The following is a 20890-nucleotide window of genomic DNA, read 5'->3' on the forward strand; positions in this document are numbered from 1 at the left end:
GGAGGAAGAGAAGTGGCCGAAATCATGGTAAGTGCATATCAAGTCGAGCTGAAAGGTAGCAAAGTCTACCCAAACAGTAATGTCCAGAAGCCTGGGCACATGAAATCAGAGGACTTAAAATAATTTCTGACCTTGCAAATTAAACACACATGTGCCTAACGGTCAGCAAAGAGAAGACAGCAAAGCAGGACTTGGTGCACATGGCTGGGAGCTGGATCCACAAGAAACAGGAATTAAAAGCTCGGCAGGATTGCTACAATCTAAAGTGGGTGACAACGGCAGCACTGGGCATGGACAGTCTGTAGGCTGCTTAATGAGACGTGAGACCATGGCTACCCCCAGAGCAGTCACCAATGTTATCAGCCCCACAGCTCTCCTCACCGCTGTGATGCAAGAATCTAACCTCAGGCATCAAGAGCCACTAGAGACTCCTGATTTGCTTTTAGCAGCTTGTATTGAAAAACAAAAAACTTCAAAGAACCTTTAGCGAAGTACATGAAATGAGTTACAAACAGAAAATATTGTGACCAAGATGTAGCCTGCATGAGATCTTTAGAACTTATTCTGAATACTTCATCAGACCTTTTCCCTCTGAAATGAATATATAATAAACTCTTTGAGGATTTACATTCCCTATATATTCAACTCTATAGACCCTCTTTGCCAGTTATTATTTGCAAATTATTCTATACAATCTATTCTATACCAAAGTTTTCAAGAATTAATATACTCCACAGGATGAAGACACACCCAGATATAAAGATATACTATGCTATACTTAGTTAAACTATGTGATAATTATTTTCTGTAAGTAAATGTTTATCAGATATAATTAAATGGTGTAAGATAACCTGACAGTCTGAACTGTAAAAGGTGAGCAGTGGTTCTCTGTCCCACTCGTCCGGGTCTCTCTTCAGGGATGTTGAGCTTCTTTAGGGCAGGAGTGCCGTGGTTAATGCTCGCCAGGCAGACTCCATCTCACTATTCATTTTCAAAAACAAGTAAGGATGTGTTTGGTGTTATCAATTCACAATACAGAAAGGTTTAAATTTAATTTAAATTTTAAAAAGAAAAAGATAGGGAACAATTAGTTCAATACAGAATGGTGGCTCCCTCTGGCAGAAGGAAAAGCAGATGGCAGCAACGAAGACCACACAAGGGCCTCAAATGTCATGGCAACAGTGTATTTCTTAAATTTTGTCCTGACTCCCTGATTATCATCTTACTGTTGTCTGAAGTCCTACCGCATGCACAGAAAAGATTCTAATAGCTCACCATTAGAATTCTAAGTCCAAGTTTTGCAGCTATCCATTCCTTTATTCATTTTTCCAAAAAGAGGCCCTCATCTGTCTACCTATGTATCCACCACCCACCTAACTGTCTGTCAGCACGGCTGGGCTGGGAAGAGAGCCTGTGGTCTTACACTAGGCAAGTGTTCTACCACTGAGCTATATCCTAACCCCTCCAAAACTATTTCAGAATCAATTCTGCAAGTTTTACAATTCCCACTAAGATTTTTAAATAAACAACTGCAATCAATTTATGGATGAAACTGGTACATAGATATGATCGTTACTCACAGACAGAATGCTAGAAACGGCCCTACGAAATGATCAGGCTCAGGCTCTGTTTGCATTACGTCCTACTTAACTTTAGCCTTCCTCTGCTACAGTAACCTGGATATTGACCGTGTGCTAGTCTAGACACCCACGACTAATTGTCTCATGTTCCTCCCTTGGCCCCCCAGAACTCCTGGTATCTCCCTCTCAGTACGCAGTGTGTATCAGCACCTGGCTCAGCAAGCTCTAGGCCTCACTGCTAAAATGCAGGAATTCTGTCTATTCCGTACAGGCTTCATCCTTGAATTCTTTCACTATTTGTTAATGAAGGACCAAACAAGTTGGCCTTGACTCTTTGACCCCATGTGCTCCCCTGAGGCTGTCTCATTAGTGCCTGGCCAGGTTCCTCCTGTCTCACTGGGGACAAAGAAAGCAGAGAGCAACCCAAATTCTAGGGACATGATGATAAACATTTTATCCTTGATAGGGACAAAGAGTTTTTTTTTTTTTTAAAAAAATAGGGATAATGTTCTGTCATCCTGAACTGCAATGACATAGCTGAGATTTACTAAATATACTACAGGGTACCAAGAGAGTTCCTCAAAAACTGTAAAGGACAATCCAAACTCTGATGACAACAGCTCCCTCTCCTGACTCTTAGTGAAATCACATGAAGAGAGAGAAATGTCCTGAATTCACACAGGAAAATCCTTTTACTATATAGAGCATGGGAAGGATGTGGATGCACACACAGCACACATGATCTAGATAAGACAAATTACTTAATTTAACATTTTCCTTCAGTAACTTCAAGTTTTCCATGTTTAGGAACCATGTTATTACCGACAGGATTTTCACCCTGTGCAGAGCTGACTGAACATTACTGCAGCACATCAGCACAGCAGACCCTGCTTCAACCACAGGTAGGGAACCAACAACACACAGACACACACAGACACACACACACACAGACACACAGACACACACACACACAGACACACACACAGACACAGACACACAGACACACACACACAGACACACAGACACAGACACACACAGACACACACACACACAGAGACACACACAGACACACACACACACAGACACACACACAGACACACACACAGACACAGACACACACAGACACACAGACACACACACAGACACACACAGACACACAGACACACACACACAGACACACACACACACACACAGACACACACACAGACACACACACAGACACACAGACACACACACACACACACACACAGACACACACACACACACACACAGACACACACAGAAACACACACACAGAGACAGAGACATAGACAGAGAAAACCTTAAAATGCATATATAATGACATTTCATCTGTATTTTAATAAATAAAACTTGCCTGAAGTTCGGAGAGTAAAACAGCCACGCTGATCACCCTTACAGACCCGGCAGTAATCACACACACCTTTAATCCCAATAGCCACACTAGCTTGTCATAGAAACCAGGTGGTAGTGCTGTACACCCTTAATCCCAGCACTAGAGAGGATTATAAAACCGGAGCAGACAGCTCTCAGTCTCATCCTGAGATTCCTAGAGGCAGGATCGTCACTTCAGACTGAGGTAGAGGTAAGAGCCAGTAGCTGACTGCTTTTGCTTTTCAGGTTGAACCCCAATTTCTGCCTCTGGGTTTTTACTAACCATGCTACATGCATACAATTAAAATACAAACACATCCTGATGGTTATGTAGCCAGGTGTTTGCTCTGGAGTGAGGTGGATCCAGATGCACAGGGGAGCCTCACCTCATGGCAGCCTATAGAATCAGATAGGTCATTAACTATTTAGCTGCGGATGCCACATCAGTAACACAGAAGAGGCTCTATTTCAGTCTCACAGGAATTCCTGAAGACATCAAACTGCAGAAGCAGCTGCAGTGAGTGCTCACTGTGCACCTGACCACTAACAACTAAAGCACAAACTAGCTAGGCTCAGTCTACACACATAAACATGTATGTATAAGACACATACACTGGAAGAGACTAGGATAACACAAACAAGGAGAACGGATAAGTTGGTAAATTCTGGAAACTGGCAGCACTGGAGCTCTCTGTATTTTTACAGTGTGAATCTATTTCACATTTTCAAAGCTGTAAAAGCTTTAGAAACAAATTTTACAGAATGGTTGATAATCTGTACGAACCATGTCTAATCAGAAGTAGAAAACATGCCTGAAGCTTTCCTTGCAGTGAGGAGATGGCAAAGAAATTTTATATGTAGTGAAGCACCTATACTACGGGTGCCTAGACACAACGCACTTGGGCCACTGATGAACCCTTAGGGCTTCCTCCTTTCAAAGAGCAAGACAGGGCTTTACCCTATACTCATAGTATTGTAAGAGTGATAAAGCCAGGGCAAAACCACAGTGGCTACTCTGGACCTGTGACGTACCCTGAGAAGGAGGCTTGATTGGCATCTGGGAGGCCTGCCTAGACTCTGAGAGATGGGAAGGCAAGATTTTCCTCATGGAATGCTTCTCAAACCCTTGTCACCCTCTTGCTGTGGTCCAGCAATGCCACTAAGCTGCAGGATCACCCTCTGCAGCAGCCATTCATCTTCCTCCTAAGAGAAGAACAAGCATTTCCAGCAGAGATGCTGCCCAATGCACCTGAGTGTCTGAGATGAAGATATGAAGAGATTTCCATACCGGCCCAGGATTTCTCAAATGGCCCTTCAGTAGTGTGGCCTTCAGGAGCAGTCAGATGAACTCTACATACATGAAATGTATAGACACACATACAGAAGGAGATAAGGACAGCCAGACAAACTCTACATACATGATATGTATAGACACACATACAGAAGGACATAAGGACAACACAGAGAAGGAAAGGGATTATACATCACCCTGGAGAATACATATGTACATACCTATGGAACACTCAGTGCTCAGACTGATATTTTAGGTGACACCCAGGAATAAAATAAAGAAACACAACATCAAGGATATCTTTTCAAATAAGACTAACTGGTAAAACTGAATGACACAACACAGAGAGCTTAGGGGAGAGCCTGAGATTCCAGACGTGGCATGGCAAGGAAGTCTCACAGCTGACAGTGACCAAGCCTGAGAGTGACTGTGCAAAGACCTGTGGTGCTCACACTGCAGGCATGAGGACAGGCCGAGGACCACAGAAAACACTGACCTGATACAGTCAAGGAAGCTGGCACTGCCACCGCAGCATTGGGAAAGCAGAGCAGAGAAGACAGATGGGGATGATGCCACAGAGGGGACCAGAAAGGCAGAGTGTGAACCCCGCAGACCACAGCGATGGTCACAAGGGGGAAGCACCTGCACTGAGGACACCCAACTTGCATTATTATCCCTTCACAAGGCACCACTCTCAATCACTACTCAACACAGCCAGTTCTTACCACGGGAAGACCTGGGTAGGCTGAATGTTGGCAGTGCAGAGACAAGGACTGGTTGGGAAGGGGCAGGAAGCACCATGTGACACTTTGACACAACAGACTAAGTTCTCCAACACCATCAAGGGCAGAGACATTTGTACCCAAGTGTGGATCAGGGTATGGTGGTATATACCTGGACTCCACTGAAGAGATTTTTATCTGCAGAGCCTCATGTGATGGAACAAAGGTAAATACTGAGGTACAGACACCACCTGAGGCTCAGTTAAAGGCAGAATTTTCCAAAGAGCAGCTGTTCTGGAGCAGCCTCATTACCAGGGGCAGCCAGGGCCTGAAAAGAGCTGCCCAAGGTGGAGGCTCACAGCAGGTTTGTGCCCAGGAGATTATGAAAATGGACTCAAAAACATAAACCACATGATCATGATCATCCCTATAGATGTAAAAGGCCCTTGGGTAACATCAAACAGCCTTTCATGGTATGTCATGAAAGGAAACGATGAACAGACACAGCACATGTCAACATAATAAAGGCTATGTACAACAAACCTAGAACTAATATCATGGTAAGTGAGAAGACAAGCATCCACTCTGCTCCAATTCAATACAGAGCTCAGAGTTTTAGCCACAGAAATAAGACAAGAGAAAGAAATAAAAGGAATACAAGTACAAAAAAAGGGAAAGGATTAAGGTATCGATCTCCCTTTGCAGGTGATTCTATACGAGACTACGGAACTCTTAGAATTGATATACTTTCAGCAAAGCAGCAGATAACAAAATCAGCACATGAAAATTAATGGCCTTCCTATATACCAACGACAAACATGAGGACAAACCAGAGAAGAAATACCACTCAAAACAGCCACCTATACTGTTTTGTTTTGGGGAGGTGTTGTGGAATATTAGTTGAATATGTGTTGCATTCATTTATGCCATGGAACATTTGTTTAATAATGCAAAAATGTGTTGCATTCTTTTATGTTGCATTTGTTTAACTCTGTGAAGCTGTGTTACTGTGCCTGCCTAAAACACTAGATTGGTCTAATAAAGAGCCAATAACTGGGCAGGAAAGGGATAGGCAGGGTTGCCAGGCAGAGAGGATAAACAGAAGAAGAAGGGTAGCAAGAAAACAAAGGAGGATGCCAGAGGCCAGCTACCCAGCCAAACAGACACGGAATAAAAAGAAAAGAAAAGAAAAGAAAAGAAAAGAAACATAGAAATAGAAAAAGGTAGAGTCCAGAGGCAAAGGGTAGATGGCATAATTTAAGTTAAGAAAAACTGACTAGAAATAAGCCAAGCTAAGGCCAGGCATTCATAAGAAAGAGCAAGTCTCAGTGCATTTATTTGGGAGCTAGGTGGTGGGCCCCAAAGAACAAAGACAAAAAAAAAAAAAACCTACAGGGAGTGGTGTAGGAGGTCCTTCTGTTTTATGTGTTGCTTTCATTGGTTAATCAATAAAGAAACTGCTTGGCCTGATAGGGTAGAACTTAGGTAGGCAGGAAAGACAGAATTTTGAATTCTGGGAGGAAGAAAAGAGAGTCTGAGAGAGAGCCACCATGGAGATGCCAGCTCAGACATGCTGAATCTTTCCAAGTAAGCCACGACCTCGTGGTGACATACAGATGAACAGAAATGGGTTAAATCAAGATGTGAGAGTTAGCCAATAAGAGACTAGAGATAATGGGCCAGGCAGTAATTTAATTAATACAATTTCTATGTGATTATTTTGGATATAAGCTAACCAGGCAGCTGGAACAAGGAGCCCTGCTCCCTACAAGGGAAGTGCTTATTTATTTATTTATTTATTTATTTAGTCAACTAAACATGAGAAGACAGAACATGAACTGAGAAAACACCCCCATCAGATTGGCCTTATAGGCAAGCCTGTAGGGTCATGTTTTTGATTGATGACTGATAAATGATGTAGACAGAGCCTGGAAGACAGGAATGCTTAAAGAGATAGAAGACTGGGAAGCAAAATCTCCATCAGGACCATGGGTAAAATATTTTGACTTAAGAATTAGTGGCTCTGGTCAGGGTGACTGAAGAGTTAGCTATGATAAAAAGATCAGCATCTTGGAAATAAAACATCTGTTTTAGTGGGATAACCAATATTGACTAGCTAAGACTAAGAAATCAGATGTGATTAAGAAGAGACCAGTATCACTGAAACAAAACCTTCTGAGAGTACTTCCTCAAGGTCTGCACGGAAACACTGTGTCCAGGGTGACCAAACCAGCATTTTGTGCAATAGCAAAACTTGGCAATGTGTAAGAGTCACTCAGGTGGTGCTGGTCTGAAGGTATGAAGGGATCATGGAGAGAAACTGAGGCTTAACAATATACAGCTGGGCTGGGTCCCTGGAGAGAGGATGGGAGCGGCAGCTGGTGAAGACTCAGCTTCTGTGGCGGCAAAGACCCCGCATATTGGAAATACCAGTCCCATAGGGTGATTCCCAAGGAGAGCAGCTGCTGTGGAGCAGAGCTTCACCAACTTATGAGACAAGTAATGTGAGCTACGGATTTTAGTGGGGTTGCTCAAGCCCCTTGTAACCCAGATCATATGTGGGTCCCTGACATCAAGCACTGAAATTTTTACATTGTTGATGTTAATTTTGCTTTGATTTGACTGTGATAGTTCCCTGGTTCTTGCCTCTTGGAGAAATACAGTAAATAAAATTATTATTATTATTATTATTATTATTATTATTTAGAAGCCTACAGCTGAAAGACTTTGGACTTTTAAAGAGACATTGGGATTTTAAAGAGAACTTGGACTTTTAAGACTGTGAGAGCAGAAAAGACCATGAGCAGCCTAAACAACAAGAATACTTTGGATATTACCACTGTCCCTGATTTCAAGCTGTACTGTAGAGCCATAGTAATAAAAACAGTACCACACTGGCACAAAGACAGGCCCATGGAGCAGAGCAATAGAAAGAAGAAGGGAGAGATGCAAATCACTGCAACTACAGACACATGACGTTTAACAATGATGTTCAAAATACTCAGAAAAATGGCATCTTCAACAAATGCTGCTAGTCAAAGTGGATATCAACATGCAAAAGAATGAAACTAGGTGTCAGCTCAGCGACATTTCTGACCAGCAAGGGGCACTTCTAGCAGACATCCATCGGAGGGGTGAGTTTGCTTCTGGCCCGCGGCAGAAGCCCAGTGAGGAAGAGTTCAGACTTTCCCCGACCCCCTAGATTGCCAGGTCACCCTGCAATGGTGGCTCCACTCTGCTAAGCTCTCCCGCCTGCCATCCCAGCTTCCATCCAGGTACACCTTCCTATATTTCTCCCTTCCCCCTGGGGCCATAAAATTTCTCCAGCTCAGCTGCCTTGCGCACTGGGACTGGGCTGTAGGTGAAACCCGGAAGGAGGGAGTGCCTGTGTTTCAATAGCCTGCCTGAGGAAAGGCAGGCCTTCTGTCAGTGAAGTCCCTGCCCAACAAGGGAACCTGACCCGGTACCAGAAGATCCAATAGAGAGGATTTGAAGGAAGAGATGGGCAGATGCCAAAGCAAGACCTCCTCCAACAATCTCAAAAACAACATGAAAACACCAGATCCCAAAGACCCTACAATAGAAGGACTTGAACACCTTAATCCAGAAGAAGTGGGAAAAAGTGCCATTATGAAAGCAATAGAGTCCCTTAAACAGGATATGAATAACTCCCTTAAAGAATTGGATGAGAAGTATAACAAAAAGTTTGAAGAAATGAGTAAAGAAATGGATGAGAAGTATAACAAAAAGTTTGAAGAAATGAGTAAATCCGTGAAAGATACCCTGGGAAACCAAGAAAAAACAATCAAACAGGTAAAGGAAACAGTTCAAGAATTGAAAGCTGAAGTGGAGGCAATGAAGAAAACACAAACCGAGAACCGGCTGGATATGGAAAACCTAGGTAAATGAACGGAGACTACAGAATCAAGCATAACCAATAGAATACAAGAGATAGAAGAACGAATCTCAGATTCTGAAGATACCACAGAGAAAATAAACGCTGTGATCAAAGAAAACGGCAAATCCAACAAATTCCCTTCACAAAGCATTCAAGAAATCTGGAACACAATAAAAAAACCAAATCTAAGAATAATAGGGATTGAAGAAGGAGAAGAATTGCAGATCAAAGGTCCAGAAAATATATTCAACAAAATTATAGAAGAAAACTTTCCCAACCCAAAGAACGATATTCCTATGAAGGTTCAAGAAGCATACAGAACACCGAATAGACTGGATCAAAAAAAAAAAAAAACATCCCCTCGCCATATAATAATCAAAACACAAAACATACAGATTAAAGAAAGAATATTAAGAGCTGCAAAGGAAAAAGGTCAAGTAACTTATAAAGGTAAACCTATCAGGCTTACACCAGACTTCTCTATGAAAATCATGAAAGCCAGAAGGTCCTGGATAGAGGTACTGCAGAAAATAAGAGACCATGGATGCAAACCCAGACTACTATACCCAGCCAAGCTATGGTTCACTATCAACGGAGAAAACAAAATATTCCAGGATAAAAATAAATTTAAACAATTCGTAGCCACAAACCCAGCCTTACAGAAAGTAATAGAAGGAAAATCGCAACCAAAGGAATCCAACAGTGCCAACACTGCCTACAATAACCCAGACATCTAGCGATCCTTCACAACCACAACACAAAAAAGAGAAACACACAAACTCTACTACACACACACACACAAAAATAATAACCGGAATCAACATCCACTGGTCATTAATATCATTAATATTAATGGACTCAACTCACCTATAAAAAGGCAGAGACTAAGAGATTGGATACGAAAACAGGATCCAACATTCTGCTGTTTACAAGAAACACACCTCAACCACAAAGATAGACATCTACTCAGAGTAAAGGGTTGGGAAAAGGTTTTCCAAGCAAACGAACCTAAGAAACAAGCAGGTGTGGCCATTCTAATATCTAACAAAATTGACTTCAAACTAAAATCAATCAGAAGAGATGGAGATGGACATTTCATACTCATAACAGGAACAATTCATCAGGAGGAAGTCTCAATCCTGAATATCTATGTCCCTAATATAAAAGCACCCACTTATGTAAAAGAAAAACTTTTAGAACTCAAGGCAGTCATCAAACCACACACACTAATAGTAGGAGACTTCAACACACCTCTCTCACCAATGAACAGGTCAATCAGACAGAAACTCAACAGAGAAATAAGAGAATTACTAGAGGTAATGAATCAAATGGACTTAACAGACATCTATAGAACATACCACCCAAATAGGAAAGAATATACCTTCTTCTCTGCAGCTCATGTACCCTTCTCGAAAATTGACCACATACTCGGTAACAAAGCAAACTTCCACGGATACAAAAAAATATTAGTAACCACCTGTGTCTTGTCGGATCACCATGGAATAAAGTTAGAATTCAATAAGAATTCGAACACCAGAAAGCCTACAAACACGTGGAAGTTGAACAGTCAACTACTGAATCATCCCTGGGTCAAGGAAGAAATAAAGAAAGTAAAGTCTTCCTTGAATTTAATGAAAATAAAGACACAACATACTCAAACCAATGGGACACAATGAAAGGAGTGCTAAGAGGAAAGTTCATAGCACTAAGTGCACAATTAAAGAAAACAGACAAAGCACACATTGGAGACTTAATAGCACACCTGAAAGCTCTGGAAAAAAAGAAGCAGACTCACCCAGGAGGAGAAGAAGACTGGAAATAATCAAACTGAGGGCTGAAATCAACAAAATAGAAACACAGAAAACAATCCAAAGAATCAACGAAACAAAAAGTTGGTTCTTGGAGAAAATCAACAAGATCGACACACCCCTAGCCAAACTAATCAAACAGCAGAGAGAGAACACTCAAATTAATAAGATCAGAAATGAAAAGGGGGACATAACAACAGACACAGAGGAAATTCAGAGAATCATTAGATTTTACTACGAAAGTTTATATGCCGCAAAGTTGGAAAATGTTCAAGAAATGGATTGGTTTTTAGATAAATATCATTTACCAAAGTTAAATCAAGACCAGGTGAACAATCTAAATAGACCTGTTAGTCGCTAAGAATTAGAAGCTGTTATCAAAAACCTCCCGATCAAAAAAAGTCCAGGGCCAGAGGGTTTCAATGCAGAATTCTACCAGAACTTCCAAGAAGAGTTGATACCTATACTCCTTAAGGAATTTCACAATATAGAAACAGAAGAGTCATTGCCAAACTCTTTTTATGAAGCTACAGTTACCCTGATACCAAAACCACATAAAGACACAACCAAGAAAGAGAATTACAGGCCAATCTCACTCATGAACATCAACACAAAATTCTCAACAAAATCCTGGCAAACCGAATGCAAGAACACATTAGAAAAATTATCCATTATGATCAGGTAGGCTTCATTCCAGAGATGCAGGGCTGGTTCAACATACGCAAATCTATCAATGTAATCCATCATATAAATAAACTGAAAGAAAAAAACTATATGATCATTTCATTAGATGCTGAAAAAGCATTTGACAAAATTCAACATCCCTTTATGATAAAGGTGTTGAAGAGATTAGGGATACAAGGATCATACCTAAATATAATAAAAGCTATTTACAGCAAGCCAACAGCTAACATCAAACTGAATGGAGAGAAACTCAAAGCCATTCCACTAAAATCAGGAACACGACAACTCTCCCCATACCTCTTCAATATAGTGCTTGAAGTTCTAGCAATACGACAACATAAGGGGACCAAGGGGATTCGAATTGGAAAGGAAGAAGTTAAACTCTCGTTATTTGCAGACAATATGGTAGTATACATGAGCGACCCCAAAAACTCTACCAAAGAACTCCTACAGCTGATAAACGCCTTTAGTAATGTGGCAGGATACAAGATCAACTCCAAAGAATCAGTTGCCCTCCTATACACAAAGGATAAAGAAGCAGGGAGGGAAATCAGAGAAACTTCACCTTTCACGATAGCCACAAATAGCATAAAATATCTTGGGATAACTCTGACCAAGGCAGTGAAAGACCTATTTGACAAGAACTTTAAGTCTTTGAAGAAAGAAATTGAGAAGGATACCAGAAAATGGAAAGACCTCCCCTGCTCTTGGATTGGGAGGATCAACATAGTAAAAATGGCAATTCTACCAAAAGCAATCTATAGATTCAATGCAATCCCCATCAAAATCCCATCAAACTTCTTCACAGACCTTGAGAGAATAATAATCAATTTTATATGGAAAAACAAAAAACCCAGGATAGCCAAAACAATCTTATATAATAAAGGAACTTCTGGAGGTATAACCATCCCTGACTTCAAACTCTATTACACAGCTACAGTATTAAAAACAGCATGGTACTGGCATAAGAACAGAGAAGTCGACCTATGGAATCGAATAGAAGACCCACATATTAACCCACAAACCTATTAACACTTGATTTTCAATAAGGGAGCTAAAGGTATGCAATGGAAGAAGGAAAGCATCTTTAACAAATGGTGCTGGCATAACTGGATGTCAACCTGTAGAAGAATGAAAGTAGATCCATATCTATCACCATGCACAAAATTCAAGTCCAAATGGATTAAAGACCTCAACATTAATCTGACCCCATTGAACCAGATAGAAGAGAAAGTGGGAAGTAGTCTACAAGACATAGGCACAGGAGACCACTTCCTAGGTAGGACCCCAGTAGCACAGACAATAAGAGAATCAATGAATAAATGGGACCTCCTGAAACTGAGACGCTTCTGTAAAGCAAAGGACACCATCAGTAAGACAAAAAGGCTACCTTCTGACTGGGAGAAGATCTTCACCAACCCCTCATCAGACAAACTCAAGAAACTAGACACTAAAACTCTAATTAACCCAATTAAAAAATGGGGTGCTGATCTGAACAGAGAATTCTCAACAGAAGAACTTCAAATGGCCAAAAGACACTTAAGGTCATGCTCAACATCCTTAGCGATCAGGGAAATACAAAACAACTATGAGATACCATTTTACAACGGTCAGATTAGCTAAAGTCAAAAACACCAATGATAGCCTATGCTGGAGAGGATGTGGAGAGAGGGGAACTCTCATCCATTGTTGGTGGGAATGCAAACTTGTGCAGCCACTGTGGAAATCAGTGTGGCGGTTTCTCAGGAAACTGGGAGTCAACCTCCCTCAAGACCCAGCAATTCCACTCTTGGGAATATACCCAAGAGATGCCCTATCATACCACAAAAGCATTTGTTCAACTATGTTCATAGCAGCACTATTTGTAATAGCCAGAACCTGGAAACAACCTAGGTGCCCCTCAATAGAAGAATGGTTAAAAAAGGTGTGAAACATATATACATTAGAGTTTTACTCAGCAGTAAAAAATAATGACATCTTAAATTTTGCATGCAAATGGATGGACATAGAAAACACTTTACTGAGTGAGGTAAGCCAGACCCAAAAAGAGGAATATGGTATGTATTCACTCATAAGTGGATTCTAGACATAATTAAAGGTCTTTGAGCCTATTATTCGTGATCCTAGAGAAGCTAAATAAGAAGGTGAACCTGAAGAAAATCATGTAGTTATCCTCCTGGAGATTGGAAGTAGACAAGAGTGCCAGGCAACCTCGGGTGCATGGGGGGGGGGGTTGTTGGAAGGGGAGAGGGTTAGAGAGAAGGGAGTAGGGGAGGAATGGGGAAAGCTCGGGGGATTGGGATGGGGGGAGGGAGGAAGGATGGATATGGGAGCAGGGAAGTATATATCTCAACTAAGGGAGTCATTTTAGGGTTTACAAGAGACTTGATTATAAAGGGGATCCCAGGTAAAAGGAGAGATCCCCAGATTGTTCTCTGGACAGAGGAGAGGGTGCCTGAACCAGCCTTGGCCCATAACCATACTGATGAATATTTTGCTTATCACCATAGAACCTTCATCTGGTGATGGATGGAGATAGAGACAGAGACCCACATTGGAACACTGGACTTAACTCCCTAGGTCCAAACGAGAAGCAGAAGGAAAGAGAACGTGAGCAAAGAAGGCAAGATCAGAGGGAACCTTCACCTGTTGATGGATGGAGATTGAGACAGAGACCCACATTGGAGCACTGGACTGAGCCCCCAGGGTCTAAATGAGGAGCAGTAGGAGGGAGAACATGAACAAGAAAGGCAGGACTGTGAGGAGTGCGTTCACCCACTGATACAAGGGGACTGATCTAATGAGAGTTCACCAAGGCCAGTTGGACTGGGACTGAACGAGCACGTGATACAACCAGATTCTCTCAATGTGGCCGGATTCTCTGAATGTGGCTGGCACGGGGTCTTTCTGAAAAGCCATTGACAATGACACTGGGACTTGTTTCCTCTGCATATACTGGATTTTAGGGATCCAGTCTGTTTGGATGCTCACCTTCCTGGACCTGGAGGGAGTGGGGAGGAACTTGAACTTCCCACAGGGCAGGAAACCCTGACTCCTCTTAGGGATGGAGAGGGAGGAGGAGAGGGAGTGGGGGGAGTGGGAGGGTGGTGGGAGGAGGGGCGGAAATGGAAACTTTTATAAATTAATAAACTTTTATAAATTAAAAAAAGAAACTATTGGTAAATGGATATGTATCCTAAAGATTTAAAGTACAGCTAATTGTTTTTATGTATAAAAGTTTAGGTTTGTGATCCTTTTATATTTCTTTTCAGATTACCCTTCAAGATAAATAATAAAATGACTGATTCCTTCTTTGTAAATATAATATTCAGTCTTCCAATAAAAGAGTTGGCTGAGAAAAAAAACAGAATGAAACTAGATTCTTAGCTCTCATCCTGAATAAAATTTACTCCATATGAAACCAAGACTCAACTGAAGACCAAATATTTTTAAACTGCTAAGGAAAAAGTAGTAAGTAAGCTTCAGCATACAGATATGGGTAAGGATTTTCAGATAGGACTCCAACAGCACAGGAAATAAGACCAGCAATTGATAAATGGGATCTCATAAAATGACAGAGCTTCTGTACTGAGATGGAAACTGTCAATCAACTAAAGAGGCAGCCCAAGAACAGGATAAAATCTTTGCCAGCTGCACATGTGACAAAGGGATTAGTATCTAGAAAATAAAAGAAATTAAAAAAAAAACTAAGCACTAAGATAACAAACACCAGCCTAGCATGGCGGTGCATGCCTTTAATCCCAGCACTCAGGAGGCTCTGTTAGTTCGAGGCCAGCCTGCTCTACAGAGTGAGTTCCAGCACAGCCAAAACTACAGAGAAACCCTGTCTAGAAAATCCAAATAAGAGAGAGAAAGAGAAAAAAAAAACAAATATTACAATTTAAAAATATATTATGGAACTAAAGAAAGAGTTCTCCAAAGAATAAATATGAAGGGCTAGTAAACGGTTTTAAAAGTGGTCAACATCTTTAGACAACAGAGAATAAGGATTAAAACTACTTTAATATCCTATCATAAATGACCACCATCACAAATACAGATTATGACAAACAGCGACATGGGGAAGGAGAACACTTTACAGAGCTGGTGGGAATGGAAACTAGCACAGACACTTTGAAAATCAGTCTGCAGGTTTCTCAGAAAACCAAAATTATGATCTACCATATGACCCAGATATACCACTGGGTATATATCCAAGGATCTCAATACCCTACTTCAGAGATACTTGGACATCTGTGTTCATTGCTGCTCTATTCACGATAGGCAGGAAACAGAATAAAATGCAGTACATATACTCAATAGAATTCTACTCAGCTGTAAAGGAAAATGAAACTGTAGGTAAATGACAGAACTGGAAAGAATACGGAGTAAGGTACTCAGACCAGAAAGACATGCAGGGAGGCGGGTGGGCGCACTGGGAAGTGAAGACCGTGATCCAGCTGAAGCGAAAGCAGAGGGCGGGCAGACTGCTGACAACACAGGCCGGGCTGACGCACAAAGCACAGAGGGACTAGAGACATGCTGGCAGGGAAGGGAAGGGCTAACCAAACCGAAAAGTGTTTGAAAATCCATCCAGACACCTACTATCTTGTAATTCAATTAAGAATATTTTTTAAAAAGTTAAAGGGGAAACTGCTGATAAGGACAGACAGTGCTGTTCCTAGAATCAGCGGGTCAACAAGAAAACATGCCACTGCCGGGTGTGGGACACTTCTGTAAGAGGTGTTGGTCACGGAGGTTCCACTGGCTTCAAACACAATACAAGCTCTATCGTTCCTCCCGGTTACCCCCAGAACTAAGGACCTACTGCTGAAAATATGACACACCTTGGTTGCAACACACAGAGAAGACAAGCACTCACTGGGTCTTCAAAGAACTGGCCCTGGCCACTACCCTTTCATGCTCAGCTACTGAGTACCAGTGGATTTTTGGTGAGGGCCCATAATCATTTTCATTTGTGTATCGAATGGGGGTCCACTAAATCCCAAAGGATAGTTCCAAACCCATGATTACACAGACAGCCCTTACTAATCAGCAGATCACAAAGCAAAAGAAAAGGTCATAAAAGCAGGAAGGGATTTGCGGAAGGGTGGATGACAGGGATGGGGGAGACAGCAGGGAGCAATCATATACATTACCCCATGTGGAAACTGTGGAGGAACAATTTTAGTGAATAAAAGGAAATGCCAACAAGCACAAGAATCTTCCTGAACCCAAAAGGCAAGGGGGGGCTTGCAGATTAACACATTTGAAAGGCATAGATCACCAGCTGATACAGTCCTGGTGACAATCTTAGCTTCAAAAGGAGGGCTGTCTATAGCTAATTATAAGTCATTAAGTAAACAGAAGTGCTAAAGCCTAAGGTGACACTAACCATGAATGAAGTTTTAGTCTACCATAAAGGGTGTCACCTTCTTAATTTACATTCTGTGGCTGAAAGGGAGAGAACTAAGTGCTTAGCTGTTTCCGTAGCTAACCAGGTAATAAGAGAACATGTTTTACAGAAAAGCTCAATCAACAAATCTAAAACTAATGCCATAATTTTTAAAAATCAACATTTTTCTAAACTCAAACAAGCAAAGCAAAAAAAAAATCTGATTTGGACACCAAGTGGAAGAGAAGTATGGGTAATTATGTTTGAAAAAGAACACCTTCATAGTGAGGAAAGACAATCGTCCTCTTAATCAATGATTACATTCAGCATTACTGAAGGGCAGCCTGACAGCATGCCTTGTAATTTGATGCAGAGTGAAGTTACATTTTCCTCTATAAAATACACTCACCAAAAATGTTAAACTTGAACCCAAGCAGATCTATACCAGACTTCAAGTTTAAGAATTCATAAAGCATCCCAAAAGGAAACAAGCAGGTGGATAGGAACAGGGCACGCATCCTGAGCTTGAGTTTCCCCCAGCCCTCTTCTTAATTTTGGAAAGTGTGGCAAATGGCAAATACCGAGGTAGTGCAAATATAGAAAAATTGGTTTCTCTTTAGTCTCACTCTGCAAGGCTAAGGCATTCGTTCGGTGACCACATTTACCAAATTCCAGGGGCAAGGGAAGATTTGGAGTTAAAAAAACAGTCAGGAACATTGACAGAAAAGATGTGGCGAGCATCCTGCAGAGGTGAGAGAGCGGGACACAGAGACAGCCAGAGAGGCCCATGCAACACAGCCGGGCTGGCAGACTATACAGGACCAGCTAGGAGGGTGAGTCCTTTCTCTTCCCTACAACCTATCAATCTCAAAAACGAAAGTTAACTTAATTTCACCTTTGCTGGAGAAGAGAGCGTAAAGTGTGCTACACAGGTAGAAAGTTCCACCGCCGTGCATGTCAATGTGGAGCTGATAGCCTTGCAGTCCATATTCTGGGCTGTCATCCAAAAAGGGACCATGATGCTGAGGTGACACATAAGGGCTGAAAAACAAATCAACACACACACAAATCTGTCAATATCACAGACAAAATACTTGGTTGGAAAACACTCCTAAAAATTATTATCTATTCAAAACACTACTCCCACCAATGACACGCTATAGGAACCTAATAACTTTCATTCTCAAAAGAAGAACTGTTCCCTGTTGTTCTCATCAACTTCTAACAAAAACTGGCATAGATCTAGAGTTCCATGGGCAGCCATCAGACCAGCACAGTGACTGTGACTGAGATCCACCCTAGAATAGCAGTTCTACAAAGGCCACGCTCTTGGTCTTCTCAGTGACCAAAGACAGGGGCGCAACACAGACCTACAGGCCAAGGAATCAGGCTAAGGTGAAAGTTCAAACCAACCAATTGTTTCAGTAAGAAAAACCTCACCATGGAAGGCAGCACACTGAAAAGCATCCAGGAGCTTTACATAGACTTAAAAACTGAGTCAGGGGGGAGCAAGGGGAAAGCTGCAGGGAGACAAAAAAGATTGTTCCCCACCTATCAGCAGGCTGATATATTAGAAGACACCAACAGAACAGACCAGAGTCAACCAGAGGGCCAAAGGTCTGGACATTTTCCAAGTTCAAAACTTTAGATTATTAAATATGAAAACTTGAGGGAGGATGGTAGCACGCTGTCAGAACAAAGCACTCCTGCCTCTCTAAGTATAAAGTCTTAAACTGGAACAAACTGAGTAGATACAAGTCCATAAATAATACAATTATCTTAGCAACAGCTAAGTGACCAGTCATGTCTGATGTCTTGTGTCTACTGGATACAGAATACTTTTACAGCTATCCTAAGAATATTAAGATGGAACTGACTTCGAAATTTATGACAATACAATTCACCCATAGACAGATACATACAGAGTGGCTGAGCCTAATGTGCTTCTCTCCACAAGGTGATGAAAATGAAGATTTGCCATGACAAAAGCCAGTCCTGCGTCCTTCTGAAAAGTTAATTTAAAAGAACATAGTTTTCAATAGAAGTATTTTAATTTTTCACAAGTTCATTGTGAAAAATCACAGCTTATCATCTTGAAGATGTATGCATTATTATTGCCAATAAAGTGTTACTATAAGACTTGCACACGATACCGAGAGCTGGACCATGATTCACTCAATTTGCAGAACATGTAGTCCCAAAAGAATTAACGTCCTATACATGTGCAATAGCAAAGTGCCCTATTATAAACAATGATTTCCATGTTATTTATATGTATACATGAATAATATATAATATTCATATACTCATATGCATGTATACATATATACATATACTTGTGTGTGTGAACAAAAGAGAGAGATGATTTCAAGCTATTTCAAACTATTTTCAAAAATAAAGACAATCTGATAAGACCCGGCAGATATCTGATAAATTTCATAAACTGAGCATTACTGGACAATGCTTCTCCTAGTTAGCTTCAGCTGTCAACTCGATACATCCCAGAATTATCCAAGAGTCCCAACTGAGATTCTGCCTGGATCTGATCAGCCTGTGAACCTGTCTGTGGATGTCTTCTCGATTACTAACTGATGCAGGAGGCCAGCACCCCCAGGCATGAGGTTCTGGACTGTCTATGGTAGCGAGCTGAGCAGAGGCTAGAGAGCAAGCACGCAGCCTTCCTCCACAGTTCCTGCTGCCTGGTACCTGACTTGACTTCCTGCCCTGATCCCCCTCAACGACAGCTCTGGTGGCATGTGCCTTTAATCCCAGCACTTGGGTGGCAGGCGGATCTCTGTGAGTTCAAGGCCAGCCTGGTCTACAGCGCTAGTTCCAAAACAGCTAGGGCTGTTACAGAAAGAAACCCTGTCTCAAAAATAAATAAAAAAATAAATATAAAATTTAAAAAACTGAAAACTCAAAAGGATCAGAACTTAGCCTGGCCTGGTGAAACAGAACACACAACCTGAAAGAACAACTTCTTAGATATTTGACCCTGAAGGCAGAGTGTGTCCCATGTCACATCCACAAGTCAGAAAGATCTCAGAGACCTCCATATTGGGCATGTACTATCAAGAAACTTTGGCAAAGAAAGACTTGAGAGTGGAACACAGACTTACTGGGAGAGGAAGAAGGGAAGTGCCCTAACGTTAAAGAAAATAACTATCAGTAGAAACAGGAAGACAGAGAAGGTGCCCATCATCCAATCAGCACTGAATGCTTCCAAGTCTACATTCAGTCTCACATATAACAGTGTGCAAACGTGGGACTGTCAAGGGAGACAACACAGGTTGTGCATGAACTCCATCTTACCTGCCATAGCCCCACCAGAAGGCCAGGATTTAGACAGAATATCCGGACAAGTCTGTCACAGCCAAAGATGGCAGGCTCCCTTAAATGATCCAGATCATACTTTGCAATTAAAGACAGCCACCGTGGCCTTGGAACACAATGCCAAGAAAGAAGAGAGACTGTGAACATTTCAGTACGTCTTTTTGTAAAATCTTATTCATGTAACTAAAAAAGCTTTTGAAGAGAATTTATACACACTGACATGCTCAAACCAAGTGACAGAATTATGGAGCCTTGGACAACTGAGAGGCAAATACACAAGTTTTAACCCTACTGTGTCTTTCTTTCCCTCCCTCTCACTCTTCCTGAGAGCAGATGTGCCTTTTACCCAAAGTTTTTATAAAGTAGAGCTGAGAAACAGTGAAAACTGGAATATTAGAACAGAAATATAAGCTGAAATCATGAGTGTTTTCATGAGGGAGTCACACAGAATTCTCAGTCTTAATGTCCAAGAGTAAATACCCAAATATGTGGGAGATGCCTTCAGTATGTTCCCCATTAAGACTCAACGCCATCTACAAATACAGTGCAAGGCAGACAACAACATATGGCTCAGGAAGCTGAAAAGAAGCTGAGACCTCAATGGTCAAGCAACAGAGCCAGAGCATTAGGCCAAAGTCCCCAAGGTCCTGGAACAGAGCATCTGGAATTGACTCCAGCAACAGGTGCTCCAGACAGCAGGTATAAACACACAGATGCTGAGCGAAACAAGCTGGGTCACCTGTGGCACTGTTTCAAACAGAGGAGGACTGCAAGGCAACAAAGCCAA

General features: G+C 41.6%; 1 protein-coding gene across 5 annotated transcripts in view; it reads right to left on the minus strand.

Annotated features, from left to right (window-relative positions):
• Positions 1-20890, minus strand: part of Fbxo15 (F-box protein 15) — a 55239-nt gene that overhangs the window by 19567 nt on the left and 14782 nt on the right. For 4 of the 5 annotated variants that reach the window (XM_085676345.2, XM_048419088.3, XM_048419087.3 and 1 more), the window contains 3 exons: positions 20083-20209; positions 18693-18775; positions 17666-17811 (listed from right to left, as the gene is read on the minus strand). In XM_085676345.2, coding sequence (XP_085532471.1) covers positions 17666-17811; positions 18693-18775; positions 20083-20209 — 356 coding nt within the window. The remainder of the gene's footprint in view (positions 1-17665; positions 17812-18692; positions 18776-20082; positions 20210-20890) is intronic. The other variant, XM_085676346.2, reaches the window with a different exon arrangement.

The sequence above is a fragment of the Myodes glareolus genome, chromosome 13, assembly GCF_982192425.1.
Source record: "Myodes glareolus chromosome 13, mMyoGla1.1, whole genome shotgun sequence".
In the NCBI taxonomy this organism is placed as follows: Eukaryota; Metazoa; Chordata; class Mammalia; order Rodentia; family Cricetidae; genus Myodes; species Myodes glareolus.